The sequence below is a fragment of the Theropithecus gelada genome, chromosome X (assembly GCF_003255815.1).
Source record: "Theropithecus gelada isolate Dixy chromosome X, Tgel_1.0, whole genome shotgun sequence".
Taxonomy (NCBI): Eukaryota; Metazoa; Chordata; class Mammalia; order Primates; family Cercopithecidae; genus Theropithecus; species Theropithecus gelada.
Window position 1 is genome coordinate 92,973,080 of NC_037689.1, and position 12,436 is coordinate 92,985,515.

The 12,436-nt window shown below is 49.9% G+C and overlaps 1 protein-coding gene across 1 annotated transcript in view; it reads right to left on the reverse strand.

The window, feature by feature from the left end:
- LOC112615856 (testis-specific protein TEX28) overlaps positions 1–12,095 on the reverse strand; it is a 21,127-nt gene extending 9,032 nt beyond the window's left edge. Inside the window, exons 1-2 of the mRNA XM_025372760.1 lie at positions 12,084–12,095; positions 7,776–8,503 (exon numbers count right to left, since the gene is read on the reverse strand). Coding sequence (XP_025228545.1) covers positions 7,776–8,503; positions 12,084–12,095 — 740 coding nt within the window. The remainder of the gene's footprint in view (positions 1–7,775; positions 8,504–12,083) is intronic.
- Between the last annotated feature and the right edge of the window lie 341 nt (positions 12,096–12,436).

A 12,436-nucleotide genomic window follows, 5' to 3' on the forward strand; every position in this document is an offset into this window, starting at 1 on the left:
TGAACTTAAGAGGCTGAAATTTAAAAGACTGATCTTGCCAAACGTTGGCAACTGGAACTCTTACACACTCCTAGCGGGACTGTAAAATGGTATAACCATGTCGGAAAACCGTTCCTCTGGTGGCTTTTGTGTGGTTTTTTTTTTTTTTTTTTTTTTTTTTTTTTTTTTGAGATGGAGTTTCACTCGTTGCCCAGGCTGGAGCGCAATGGCACGATCTCGGCTCACTGCAACCTCCACCTCCTGAGTTCAAGCGATTCTCCTGCATCAGCCTCCCGAGTAGCTGGGATTACAGGCATGTGCCACCACGCCCGGCTAATTTTGTATTTTTAGTAGAGACGGGCTTTCTCCATGTTGGTCAGGCTGGTCTCCAACTCCCGACCTCAGGTGATCCACCCACCTCGGCCTCCCAAAGTGCTGAGATTACAAGCGTGAGCCACCGCGCCTGGCCTTCCTCTTTCTTAAAAAGTTAAGCATACTGCTATGGTGTGCATGTCACCCCCAAAACTCATGTTGAAATTTAATGGCCATGTGATGGTGTTAAGGGGTGGGACTGGTAAGAGGGGATTAATATTAATATTGTTATCGTGAAAGTTTGGCCCCCGCTCGCTTTCTCACACCCTCTTGCCCTTCTGCCTTCTGCCACAGGATGATGCAGTACAAAGGTCCTCACCAGCTGCCAGCGCCTTGACATTGAACTTCCTTTCTTTATAAACTACCCAGCCTGCGGTACTCTGTTACAGCACCAGAAAGTGGGACTAAGACACATAACACTTCCCCGTCATCGAGCAATTCCATATATGAAAGCATATGTTCACAGAAAGACTTGTACAAGAACGTTCATAGCAGCTTTATTCACTCGCCCAACTGGCAGCGGACCGGGGCATAAGCAACCTGCGGTGTCTCCATGCAATGGAATGCTGCCAAGCAATACGAAGCCATGAGCTACTCACACAGCTTGGGTGGATCTCAAAACAATTCCACGGAGCGAAAGCAGCCAGACGCAAAGCACTGCGCGCCGTGCGATTCCACTTACATGAGGTTCAAGAGGAGACCAAGCTAGAGTGACAGAAACCAGAACAGTGGCTGATTATGGGAGATGGGTGTTCACTGGAAGAGGGCGTGAGGGTACTGTCTGGGGTGGTGGCAAAGCTCTTTATTGGGATTTTAGTTGGCCAGGTGTAAACCTTTGTCAAAACTCGTTAAACTGTATGCCTAAACTTAAATGCAATTTCACTGTATAAAATTTACCTCAAAAAGGCCAGGCGCGGTGGCTCATGCCTGTCATCCCAGCACTTTGGGAGGCTGAGGCGGGTGGATCACCTGAGGTTGGGAGTTCGAGACCAGCGTGACCAACATGGAGAAACCCCATCTCTACTAAAAATACAAAATTAGCCAGGCGTGGTGGTGCATGCCTATAATCCCAGCTACTCGGGAGGCTGACGCAGGAGAATCGCTTGAACTCAGGAGGCGGAGGTTGCAGTGAGCCAAGATCGCGCCATTGCACTCCAGTCTAGGCAACAAGAGCAAAACTCCGTCAAAAAAAAAAACAAAAACAAAAACAAAAAAAACAAAAAAAAACACTTTACTTCAAAAAACCCCACCTCCAAAAGAATAAAAGAAGAGGCCATTTGAACGTGGTAGCCTGGGAAGTCCCTTTGAGGAGAGGACATCAGAGCAGAGCCTAAAGGACAAGCTGAGTGTGGGAGTTTCCTGTGGCTACCATCACAAAGTGTTACAAACTTTGAGTGGCTTTCCCAGCAGAGATGCCCTCTCTCCTGGCTGGGGGTCCAGCAGTCCGAGAGGAAGGCACAGGCGGAATTGGGCTCCTGCTGAGGACTGAGTAGGCGCCTCCACTCGGGGCCTCTGTCCCAGCTTCTGCTCTGCTGCCCATCTGCAGGCTTCCTTGGCTTCTGCCACGGCAGATCAGCCTCGGCCTCTGTCTCCACATGGCGTTCTCCCTCTGGGTGTGTCCGTGTCTCCGTCTCCCCTTTCTTTCAGGACACAGGTCACATTGCATTAGGACCTGCCCTTCTGCAGAATGACCTCATCCAAATCTAACTCATCACGTCCGCAACGACCCTGTTTCCAAATAAGCCAGTTCCTTGTCACCAAGTGGAGCCTTCAATGAGGTGATGCCAAGGCAGGTCTAGGGAACTAGAAATGGGGTAAGAAGCAATGTCCTCCAGCCAGGTGTGGTGGCTCACGCCTCTAACCCCAGCACTTTGGGAGGCCGAGGCGAGTGGATCACTTGAGGTCAGGAGTTCGAGACCAGCCTGGTCAACATGGCGAAATCCCATCTCTACTAAAAAATACAAAAAAGTAGCCAGGCGTGCTGGGGGGCGCCTGTAATCCCAGCTACTCGGGAGGCTGAGGCAGGAGAATCGCTTGAACCAGGGAGGCAGAGATTGCAGTGAGCCGAGATCACACCACTGCACTCCAGCCTGGGGGACAGAGTGAGACTCCATCTCATAAAAAGGAAAAAAAAAAAGAAGCAATGTCCTCCTCACCGTCGGGTTTTCTCCTGGGACCATTTTACTCATCCAACAAAGAACAAAGATGTCCCAGCAACCCATCTACCCCAGGCATTCACCACTAGGGCTACAAAGGTGAAGGAGGAGGGTGGGCTGGGCAGGCTGGGACTGGCTATGGACCCCAGAGAGTAAAGATGGTTTTGCTGGCACCACACCCCCAACTCCAGGACTTGTCCATGCCCTGTCTACGGGGCCAAGCCTGAAACCTGACTGCCTTTCACCATCAAGCAGAAGTCAGCTGTACATCCTGTAAGAGAGGGAGAAGGACCCCCAGACCCTCCCAGAGCCCCCTGGCTCATTAGGAGGCTAGAGGGGGTCTCCTGCAACTCTCCATGCAAGGTGCCCACATGAGACCTGGCCAGTCGAGACTTTCACTTGAAGGCTCCACATGCCTTCCTTGGGTGCCATCTCTTCTACCAATGAACATTTTCTGAGTTTCTCAAGCCTTCTTTCCTCCTGACCCACAGAGACGCTGAGGAACCGGGGCCTTCTGGTCCCCCAGGAGACTGCCTTGTGCCGAGGAGACAGGCCACTCACTGTGCATCTTCTTGGAGATCTGAAGCTCCCCCAATTTCCACAAGAAAGAAAGAGAAGCTTGGCAAAGACGCTTCCATCCAGAAGCATCAAGTTCGCGACGCCCGTGCTTCTCCTCAGCACACAGAGGGGAGAGTTACCAGGGGCCTCAAGCAACTCCAGCAGAAGCAGTCACAGTCCTTCCAGGGCCCAGGAATGTCCTCTGCAAGGACCCACAAACCCAGACCTCATGAAGGAGGAGACCCCAGGGCCACTAGCCCAGCCCCAAGCCTCCTGAGTCTAATTGTTGCTGTGATAAGAGACCCTGCACGTTGCAGAATCAAAAAGAATATACCATGTCGCCTTTTTTTTTTTTTTTTACCACAATCAACTTTAAAAATGTATTAAAAAGTAAGAACTGGCCAGGCACAGTGGCTCACATCTGTAACCCCAGCACTTGGGGAGGCCATGGCCAGGTGTTCAAGACCAGCCTGGGCAACATAGCAAGATCCCATCTCTACAAATAATTTTTTAAAAGTTAGCCAGGCATGGTGGCACATGCTTTGTACTCCCAGTTACTCGGGAGGATGAGGCAGGAAGATCGTTTGAGCCCAGGAGTTCAAGGCTGCAGTGAACTATGATTGCATCACTGTGCTCCAGCCTGGGCAACAGAGACCCTGAAAAAAAAAAACAACGAACGAAAGAACGAAAGAAAGAAAGAGAATAAGAGAGACAGAAAGAAGAAAGAAAAAGAAAAAGAAAGAAAGAAGAAAAAGAAAGAAAGGAAAGAAAGAAAGAAAGAAAGAAAGCAAGCAAGCAAGCAAACTTTTGCGTATCGAAAGACTCAGGAAAAATAAAAAAGAAAGCCAGCCCTCATAATGAGATACCACTTCACAGTGACATCTGTTGGAAAGAAAAAAAAAAAAAAGGATAACGACAAACGTTGGCAAGGATGTGAGGCAACTGGAAGCCTTCGGCATTGCTGGTGGGAAGGTGGAGCGGCGCGGCTGCTGTGGGAAGACTCCTCTAAACGTTACACCTGGAGTCACCACAGGGTCCAGAAATTCTACTCCTGATTATAGACCCCAAAGAATTGAAAACTGGTATTCAAATAAGTGGCATGTATGTGAGTGTTCAGGGCAGGGCTTCTCACAATAGCCAAAAGGTGGAAACAACTCAAACCTCCATCCACCGACGGACAGATAAACAAAATGTGGTCTACCCATGGACTGGAATATAAGTCAGCCATCAAGAGAATGAAGTACTGATACATGCTACAACATGAATGAACCTTGAAAACAGTGAAAGAAGCTAGACACAAAAGCCCACATATTGTGTGGTCCCATTTATATGAAAAGTCCAGAAGAGGCAAACCCACGGAGACAGAAAGCAGATTAGGGAACGCCTGGAGCCGAGGCTAGGAGTGACTGCATAGTGAGTCTGGAGGTCTCCTTCTGGGGTGATGAAAATGTTAGACAACTGTACAGACGTGACGGTTGGACCACACTGCAGATGTACTTAATGCACTGAATTACATGCTTCCAAATGGTTAATTTCACATTATCTGAAATTGTGTGAATTCTACACCAATTTTTTAAAGTGCTTGTCATAAATGTGTTTAATACAGTTGCTGCCTCAGCATCCAACTTTAGCAGTTGTACCCTGTCACCTTTGCCCTAGATAACACCCGTCCCTCCCTACCATGTGATTGTTTGCGATATAGCTCATGTGGTCCTCACCTCACTGACCCAAAACCCAACACATTCCGTGGCTGCTGACCACGATAAAACCTAATGCTCAACACCAGAGTCATGTAAATCAGTTTCCTCCTTTGTGCATGTTTTCTTTAAACCAGCCAACCGCAACCCCCGCAGGAAAGCCTGTGGGATCCCTTCACACCCTGCGACCTTAATACAGGCACAGCCCCGGAAGCTTCCCCGCCCTTCATTCTGGGCTTCGCTCTTGCACAACTGATGAGCTCAATCAGCTCCCTGCTGCATCCAGACTTCCCCTCTGCCTCCCATCAGCACACCTAACGTCTCTGCGATCTGAGTCATACATTTCTTTTTTCTGTTTTGTTTGTTTGTTTGTTTGTTTGTTTTTTGACACAGGGTCTCGCTCTGTCACCCAGGATGGAGTGCAGTGGTGCAATCATGACTCACTGCAGCCTCAACCTCCCAGGCTCAAGGGATCCCCGCTCCCACTCAGCCTCCTGAGTAACTGTGACTACAGGCACGCGCCATCACGCCCAGCTAATTTCTTTGAATTTTTTGTGGATACAAGATCTCGCTATGTTGCCCAGGCTGGTCTCAAACTCCTGAGCTCAAGCAATCTGCCCACCTCAACCTCCCAAAGTGCTAGGATTACAGGCGTGAGCCCCCGCGCCCAGCCCATGTCGCTGTTTCATACATTTTCATCTGCCTCCTCACTGTGGCTCCCCTGACACACACATCCGAACCTAACGATCCCACGGGTCAGGGATCTCCTAGAGACTGGGTATCTCGGCTATGGCCACGCTCAGTAGAGACGTGCCAAGACCAAATTAAAAAGAAACCAGAATGGTAAAAACCACTACAGCCCTCTTGAAAGCAAACGGATTTAACTGTGATAAACAGCACAGGACTTGCAGTGTGGCTTCTCAGTTTGTGATGCACCAGAAGGGACGCAACAGTCACAGGGGGCCTGGCTGGTTGAAACACTTCTGCGTCCAGCTCATGTAAAAGTTTTGAAGAAGATTTTACGAAAGTATATGTTTTTATAATGCCATGAATTCCTGTGTCTCCTGCATCTAACTTAGCCACACAGCCAGGGTGTGGTGGAACGCTCTCAGGTCCACTCTTACCATCCACATAGGCTGCTTGTGCCTCTGTGAGACTCTGCTTCCCCAACCACAAAGTAGGCATCTGAGGGCCAAAGAACAATGCTGCTTAACCTGGTGCCCCAGCTCAGTTACGAGCCCGTGACAACAGTGAAAAATCATCATCAGCCCTTTCTCCTCCTAGTAAATTTGGGCCCTGCAGACCTGCTTTTCTGCTCACGACGAACATTAGTAAGGATAGGCTCGCTGCTACAGCAAACAACCAGAAATCCCATGTCACAGTCCAATGGGGGGTACTGGGTCAGAAGTGCAGGCTTCTGGAATTTGCAGCAAAAGTCTGAGAGGGGGAGAGAGAGGTATTGCCCTGCTCCCTGGTAGTCACCCCTGTATCAAGAGGGGGTGAAAGACTCGGATTTGAGAGGGGTTAAGAGTTTACCCGAGCACAGCATTCTCATTGACCCATACGGTTTGGAAACATACGGGGAAGTTTGTAACTGCCACCAAACTCTGTTGTTGCTTAATAGAAAGCTGACTGGGTAAGTGTGATTTTGGCAAAAGGGTCTTTAATGCTCCCAAGATTTTAGATTTGGTTGCCATGTCCTATGAAAATAACCTCCAAGAGACACCTGTGACTCTGACTAGTCATCTCATTGATAGTGGTTGTCCTGTAATATTCTTTGATTGTCCTTTAACAGATTCTTAGGCTATGTAAACACTGGCAAAATTTCCCTGGGGAAACTAAAGAGGATGATTTCCACGTGCCTCTTCCCCTGCATCAGGCACTAAAAGGACTGCGGAGTTCTTCTTTTCATGCAAATGCTGAGAATCTTGGCTCACCTAAGGGAGTCACTGCCTCCCTAGCCAGGACTCTGGAGGGACTGGCGTTAATTAGCCACAGACTGCAGCGAGGGGGACAGAATGTGACACCCCCTGAGGGCCCATGGAAACCCAGAGAACGGTCCCAGTCGGAATGGAGAGAATCCGTTGAGAGACTGAGTTTGCCTTTTTTTTTTTTTTTTTTTTTTTTTTTTTTTTCCAATTGGTAGGCCCTAGCCTTATCTTAGAGGGAAAGAAAATCGAGCTAGGGCAGGGTGCGGTGGCTCACGCCTGTAATCCCAGCACTTTGGGAGGCCAAGGCAGGCGGATCACGAGGTCAAGAGATTGAGACCGTCCTGGTCAACATGGTGAAACCCCGCCTGTACTAAAAATACAAAAAATAACCGAGTGTGCTGGTACACGCCTATAGTCCCAGCTACTCGGGAGGCTGAGGCAGGAGAATCGCTTGAACCTGGGAGGTGGAGGTTGCAGTGAGCCGAGATCGTGCCACTGCACTCCAGCCTGGCGACAGAGCGAGACTCCGTCTCAAAAAAAGAGAAAAAGAAAAAGAAAATCGAGCTACTGCACGGCGCAGAGAAAGCACTCACCAGAAGGCAGTCATTTTTGAAATAAGTATCTGAGACCCGACCTGTGCCCAGCTCAGCTAGGAGCACGGGTGAAGAGACCAGAGCTGGCGAGGCGACTCCGGTCCTGACTCCCACCTTCCCGGCAGACTGGGACCAGAGGACGCCACCTCCCTAACTAGTGCCAGGTGTCTACCGGACTCTTGCCACCCCCATGTTGTCTCCTGCCACCACAGAGTCAGGGCCAGCTGCTGTGCCGCTGCAACCACCTGGCAGGGGCTGCCGAGCTGGAGCATTTTCGCCAGCAAGGGTCAAGGCAGGTGTGGGACTGCAGGGAGAGGCTGGTCGCCCCACGGCAGGGTCCAGTCGCTAAGAGAAGCATGGACTTGCTCTTCCAACTGGCCCCTCACTCTGGCTCTCCAGGCTCATGTCCTGGCTCCCTTTCACCCTCCCAGAGGTGGCTCCCAGGAGCGGTTCCTCCTCTGCTTCCAGTCCCCAAAGCCAAGGCCTCACCTACACTTCTCCTCCTGAAGGGACTCCAGCAACAGCTGCAAGTCAGTCAGAGACCTCTCCTTTAGGCTGTGATAGGACGCCTGGAGGCTGATGTGGAACCTCTTGGCTTCTTCCAGCTCTTCCTTTACCTTCTGCAATATCAGGTTTTGTTGCCGGGCCACATCCTCCGTCTCTAAGCGCATCCCCTGCTGTGAGCTCTGGAAGCGACTCTCCTCGGTGAAGGGTGTGCTGGCATCGGGCAGGTTGACGGGCCTGTCTTCCCCACTCGGCATGGGGGGCTCTGAAAGCAGGGCCTTCTCGCTGGGTGGCTCGCAGTTGGCTGGGTCGCTTTCTGCCATCAGCAGTAAGCCCTTGGGCCTGCAGCCTTCCTCCAGCTCCTGGAGCTGCTGGTGACACTGGCGGAGCCTGTGCTCGATCTGGGCGATGGTGGCAGAGGCGCGCTGGTTCACCTTCTCAAAGGCCTGCCGGATGTGCGGCACCTGGTGCCGGTCTGCTTTGGACACCAGCTTGAGGTAGCTCACGGTGTTGCCATCCCGACTGGCCTTCTCCACTCTCAGCTGCTCTGAGAGGTAGAGGATGCGGTGCCTGACACTATCCTGTAAGCTGTGGGCTAGGCCCCCATCTGAGAGGCTGGAAGGGCCACTGGGGCCGTCGTCGCTGGATGACAGGGACCTGCATGAAGGCACATTGGAGGGGAGGGTTGCGCTGGGGCTCCTGGTGTGTTCCGCCTACATTGGGAAACAAGAAATCACAATACGGTGCTCTGTGAGCCGCAAAGTGTGAGAGAATTGGACACGTTATGACTCCATAAAATACCTCCACATATGCATGGATACTTACACACGCAAGATTTGTGCGTTCCAGATGGGCCCGACGCAGACTGGGGAGGTGATGCTCATCTTCAGGGCTCCTCTCCCCTCCTTTTCAGCGTCTGACTCCTTGCTCTACATTTTGTGCCTCACTACGACCGACAGGTGGCCAGACTCCCTTCTACATCTGCCTGTTTTTGCACTGCACTCCTATTTTCTCTTCCAAAAATTACCAATTGTGGGTCTCACTTATAAAGAGCTGTTCTTGTAAACTATGGAATAAACACTTCCGTTAACCCTTACAGCTTGCTGTATTGCTACTCCCAGGGAGACAGGAAGGGTTAGGCAGAGAGATTTGCCTCCTAACAGGTTCATTCATTCATCCAATCATTCATTCAACACATATTTTGAGTGCCTACCATGTGGTACAGAAGCCAGATACATTCCTTGATCTCATACAGCTTACAGTCTAGGGTAGAAAATTTTATTGTAACACAAAAGAATGAGTCTCTCACATGGTGAGGGGGTTAACGTTGCCTTTGACAAAGAGCCCAGTTCAAATCCTGGCTCTACCACTCTGAGACCTTGAGCAAGTTAATAAACTGCTCTGAGGCTCAGTTTTCTTACCTCTAAAACAAAGATGGCAAGAGAAGCATAGCTGGAACCCAGCCCACCAGGGCAGACTGGGGAGCAAGGAGCCAGGAGACGGAGGTGGGGGGCAGCTCAGGTGCAGCCTCTGTTCTGTTTCTACTTTTTTTTTTTTTTCTTTTTTGAGATGGAGTCTCACTCTGTCACCCAGACTGGAGTGCAGCGGTGCAATCTCAGCTCACTACAACCTTCACCTCCCGGGTTTAAGCAATTCTCATGCCTCAGCCTCCCGAGTAGCTGGGATTACAGGTGTGCACCACCACGCCCAGCTAATTTTTGTATTATTAGTAGAGACAGGGTTTCACCATGTTGACCAGGCTAGTTTCCAACTCCTGACCTCAAGTGATCCTCCCGCCTCAGCCTCCCAAAGTGCTGGGATTACAGGTGTGAGCCACCGCGTCTGGCCTATACCTCAATTTTTAAAACGCAAAGTGGTACCACTATGCACCCAGTAGATTGGTCAAACTCAGACAGACTAACAATGATGAGTGTTGGCAAGGATATAGAGCAACAGGAACTCTCAACCATTACTGGTGGGAAGCAAATTTGTACTACCACCACCTTGGAAAAGCACTTGACAGTATCACAAAGTTGAAGACATGCATACCAAATGATCCAGCAACTGCATTCGTAGGCAATATTCCCAGGAGACAAACACACTGATGTTCCCAATATCCAACAACTAGCAACAAACCACCTGCCCAGAAAGTGTAAGTAAACCGTAATATATGCAACAATATACTACTGTACGGCAATGAGAATGAACTACAGCCTTGAAAAACATGAATACATTCCACAAGCATAATGCTCAACAAAAGAAACCAAACAGAAAATCCATACTACAAATGGTTCCATTTACACAAATTCCAAGAGCAGGCAAAACTAAACCATATTGTGTAGGGATGACTACGCAGGCAGGAAAGCATAAAGGGCAGCATGGATGCTGGCAACAGAAACCCCAGGATGGTGGTTCCCACTAGGGCGGGAGAAGGTGATTATGATTGGGGTGACAGTGGAGGCTGTGGTGCCTGGCCTGAGTAGTGGTTAAATGTGTGTTCACCTTACCGTTATTTCTTTTTTTTTTTTTTTTAATTCTTTTTTTTGAGACGGAGTCTCGCTCTGTCGCCCAGGCTGGAGTGCAGTGGCCGGATCTCGGCTCACAGCAAGCTCCGCCTCCCGGGTTCACGCCATTCTCCTGCCTTAGCCTCCCGAGTAGCTGGGACTACAGGCGCCCGCCATCTCGCCCGGCTAGTTTTTTGTATTTTTTTAGTAGAGACGGGGTTTCACGTGTTAGCCAGGATGGTCTCGATCTCCTGACCTCGTGATCCACCCGTCTCGGCCTCCCAAAGTGCTGGGATTACAGGCTTGAGCCACCGCGCCCGGCCCTTATCGTTATTTCTTAAAACATACATCAATGTTTTCTGCACCTTTATATACATATGCCAGATTTCACAGTTTTAAAACTATTTAAATGTTCAATATAGGCCAGGTGTGGTGGCTCATGCCTATAATCCCAGCACTTTGGGAGGCCGAGGTGGGCAGATCACTTGAGGTCAGGAGTCCAAGACCAGTCTGGCCAACAGGGTGAAACCCCATCCATACAAAAAAAAAGCCTGGCATGGTGGCTCACACCTATAATTCCAGCACTCTGGGAGGCCGACGCAGGCGGATCACCTGAGGTCGGGAGTTCAAGACCAGCCTGACCAACATGGAGAAACCCCATCTCCATCAAAAATACAAACTTAGCTAGGTGTGGTGGCACATGCCTGTAATGCCAGCTACTCCGGAGGCTGGGGCAGGAGAATCGCTTGAACCCAGAAGGCAGAGGTTGCAGTGAGCTGAGATCACACCATTGCACTCCAACCTGGGCAACAAGAGCAAAACTCCGTCAAAAGAAAGAAAGGAAGGAAGGAAGGAAGGAAGGAGTATGCAGAATGCAGCACAGAGGCACAAAGAAATAGAAAACTTGAAAAATAGAAGACATGGAAGGTAGCGTGAGTAGGTCTAACAAAAATGCAATTGTCATACTAGAGAGAGAAGACAGAGAGAATGAAGCAGCAGCAATATATATATAATTTTTTTTTTTATTGAAAAGGAGTCACACTCTGTTGCCTAGGCTGGAGTGTCATGGCACGATCTCGGCTCACTGCCAACCTCTGCTGCCCGGGTTCAAGCAATTCTCGTGCCTCAGCCTCACGAGTAGCTGGAACTACAGGTGCGTGCCACCACGCCTAGCTAATTCTTTTGTATTTTTAGTAGAGATGGGGTTTCACCATGTTGGCAAGGCTGTTCTCAAACTCTCAACCTCAGGTGATCCACCCACTTCGGCCTCCCAAAGTGCTGGGATTACAGGCATGAGCCACCATGACCAGGCGCAGCAGCAATATTTTAAGAGATAACTCCCTAAGAACTTTCCAGAACTGAAGAAAGACACAAATTCACAAATTCAAGAAGCCCAATAAATCCTAAGCAGGGAAGACAGAAATAGGTCCACACCTAGGCACAAGATTTTTTTTTTTTTTTTTTAAATAGAGTTTCGCTCTTGTTGCCCAGGCCAGAGTGCAGTGGTGTGATCTCGGCTCACTGCAACCTCTGCCTCCCGGATTTAAGCGATTCTCCTGCCTCAGCCTCCCAAGTAGCTGGGATTACAGGCGCCCGCCACTACGCCCAGCTAATTTTTGTATTTTTAGTAGAGAGAGTGTTTCACCATGTTGGCCAGGCTGGTCTGGAACTCCTGACCTCAAATGATCCACCCGCCTCGGCCTCCCAAAGTGCTGGGATTACAAGCATGAGCCAATGCACCCGGCCGACACAAGATGTTAAAAGCAGCCAGAGGAAAAAAGCTGATTACCTTTAAAACCATGACTTTTCGACTGCAGGCTGCCTTCTCAATAGCATCAATGCAATCCAGAAGGTAGTTGACTGATACCTTCGACACGCTGAGAGAATAACTGCCAGAGAGAAAAAAATAGGTCACGTTCAAAGAATCAGAAGTCAGAATGGCTTCAGACTTCAGCAACAGCATGGGGAACTAGAAGACAATGAAGTACTGGCTGGGCACGGTGGCTCACGCCTGTAATCCCAGCACTCTGGGAAGCCCAGGCAGGCAGATCACTTGAAGTCAACAGTTGAGACCAGCCTGACCAACATGAGGAAACTCTGCCTCTGCTAAAAATACAAAACTTAGCCGGGCATGGTGGTGGG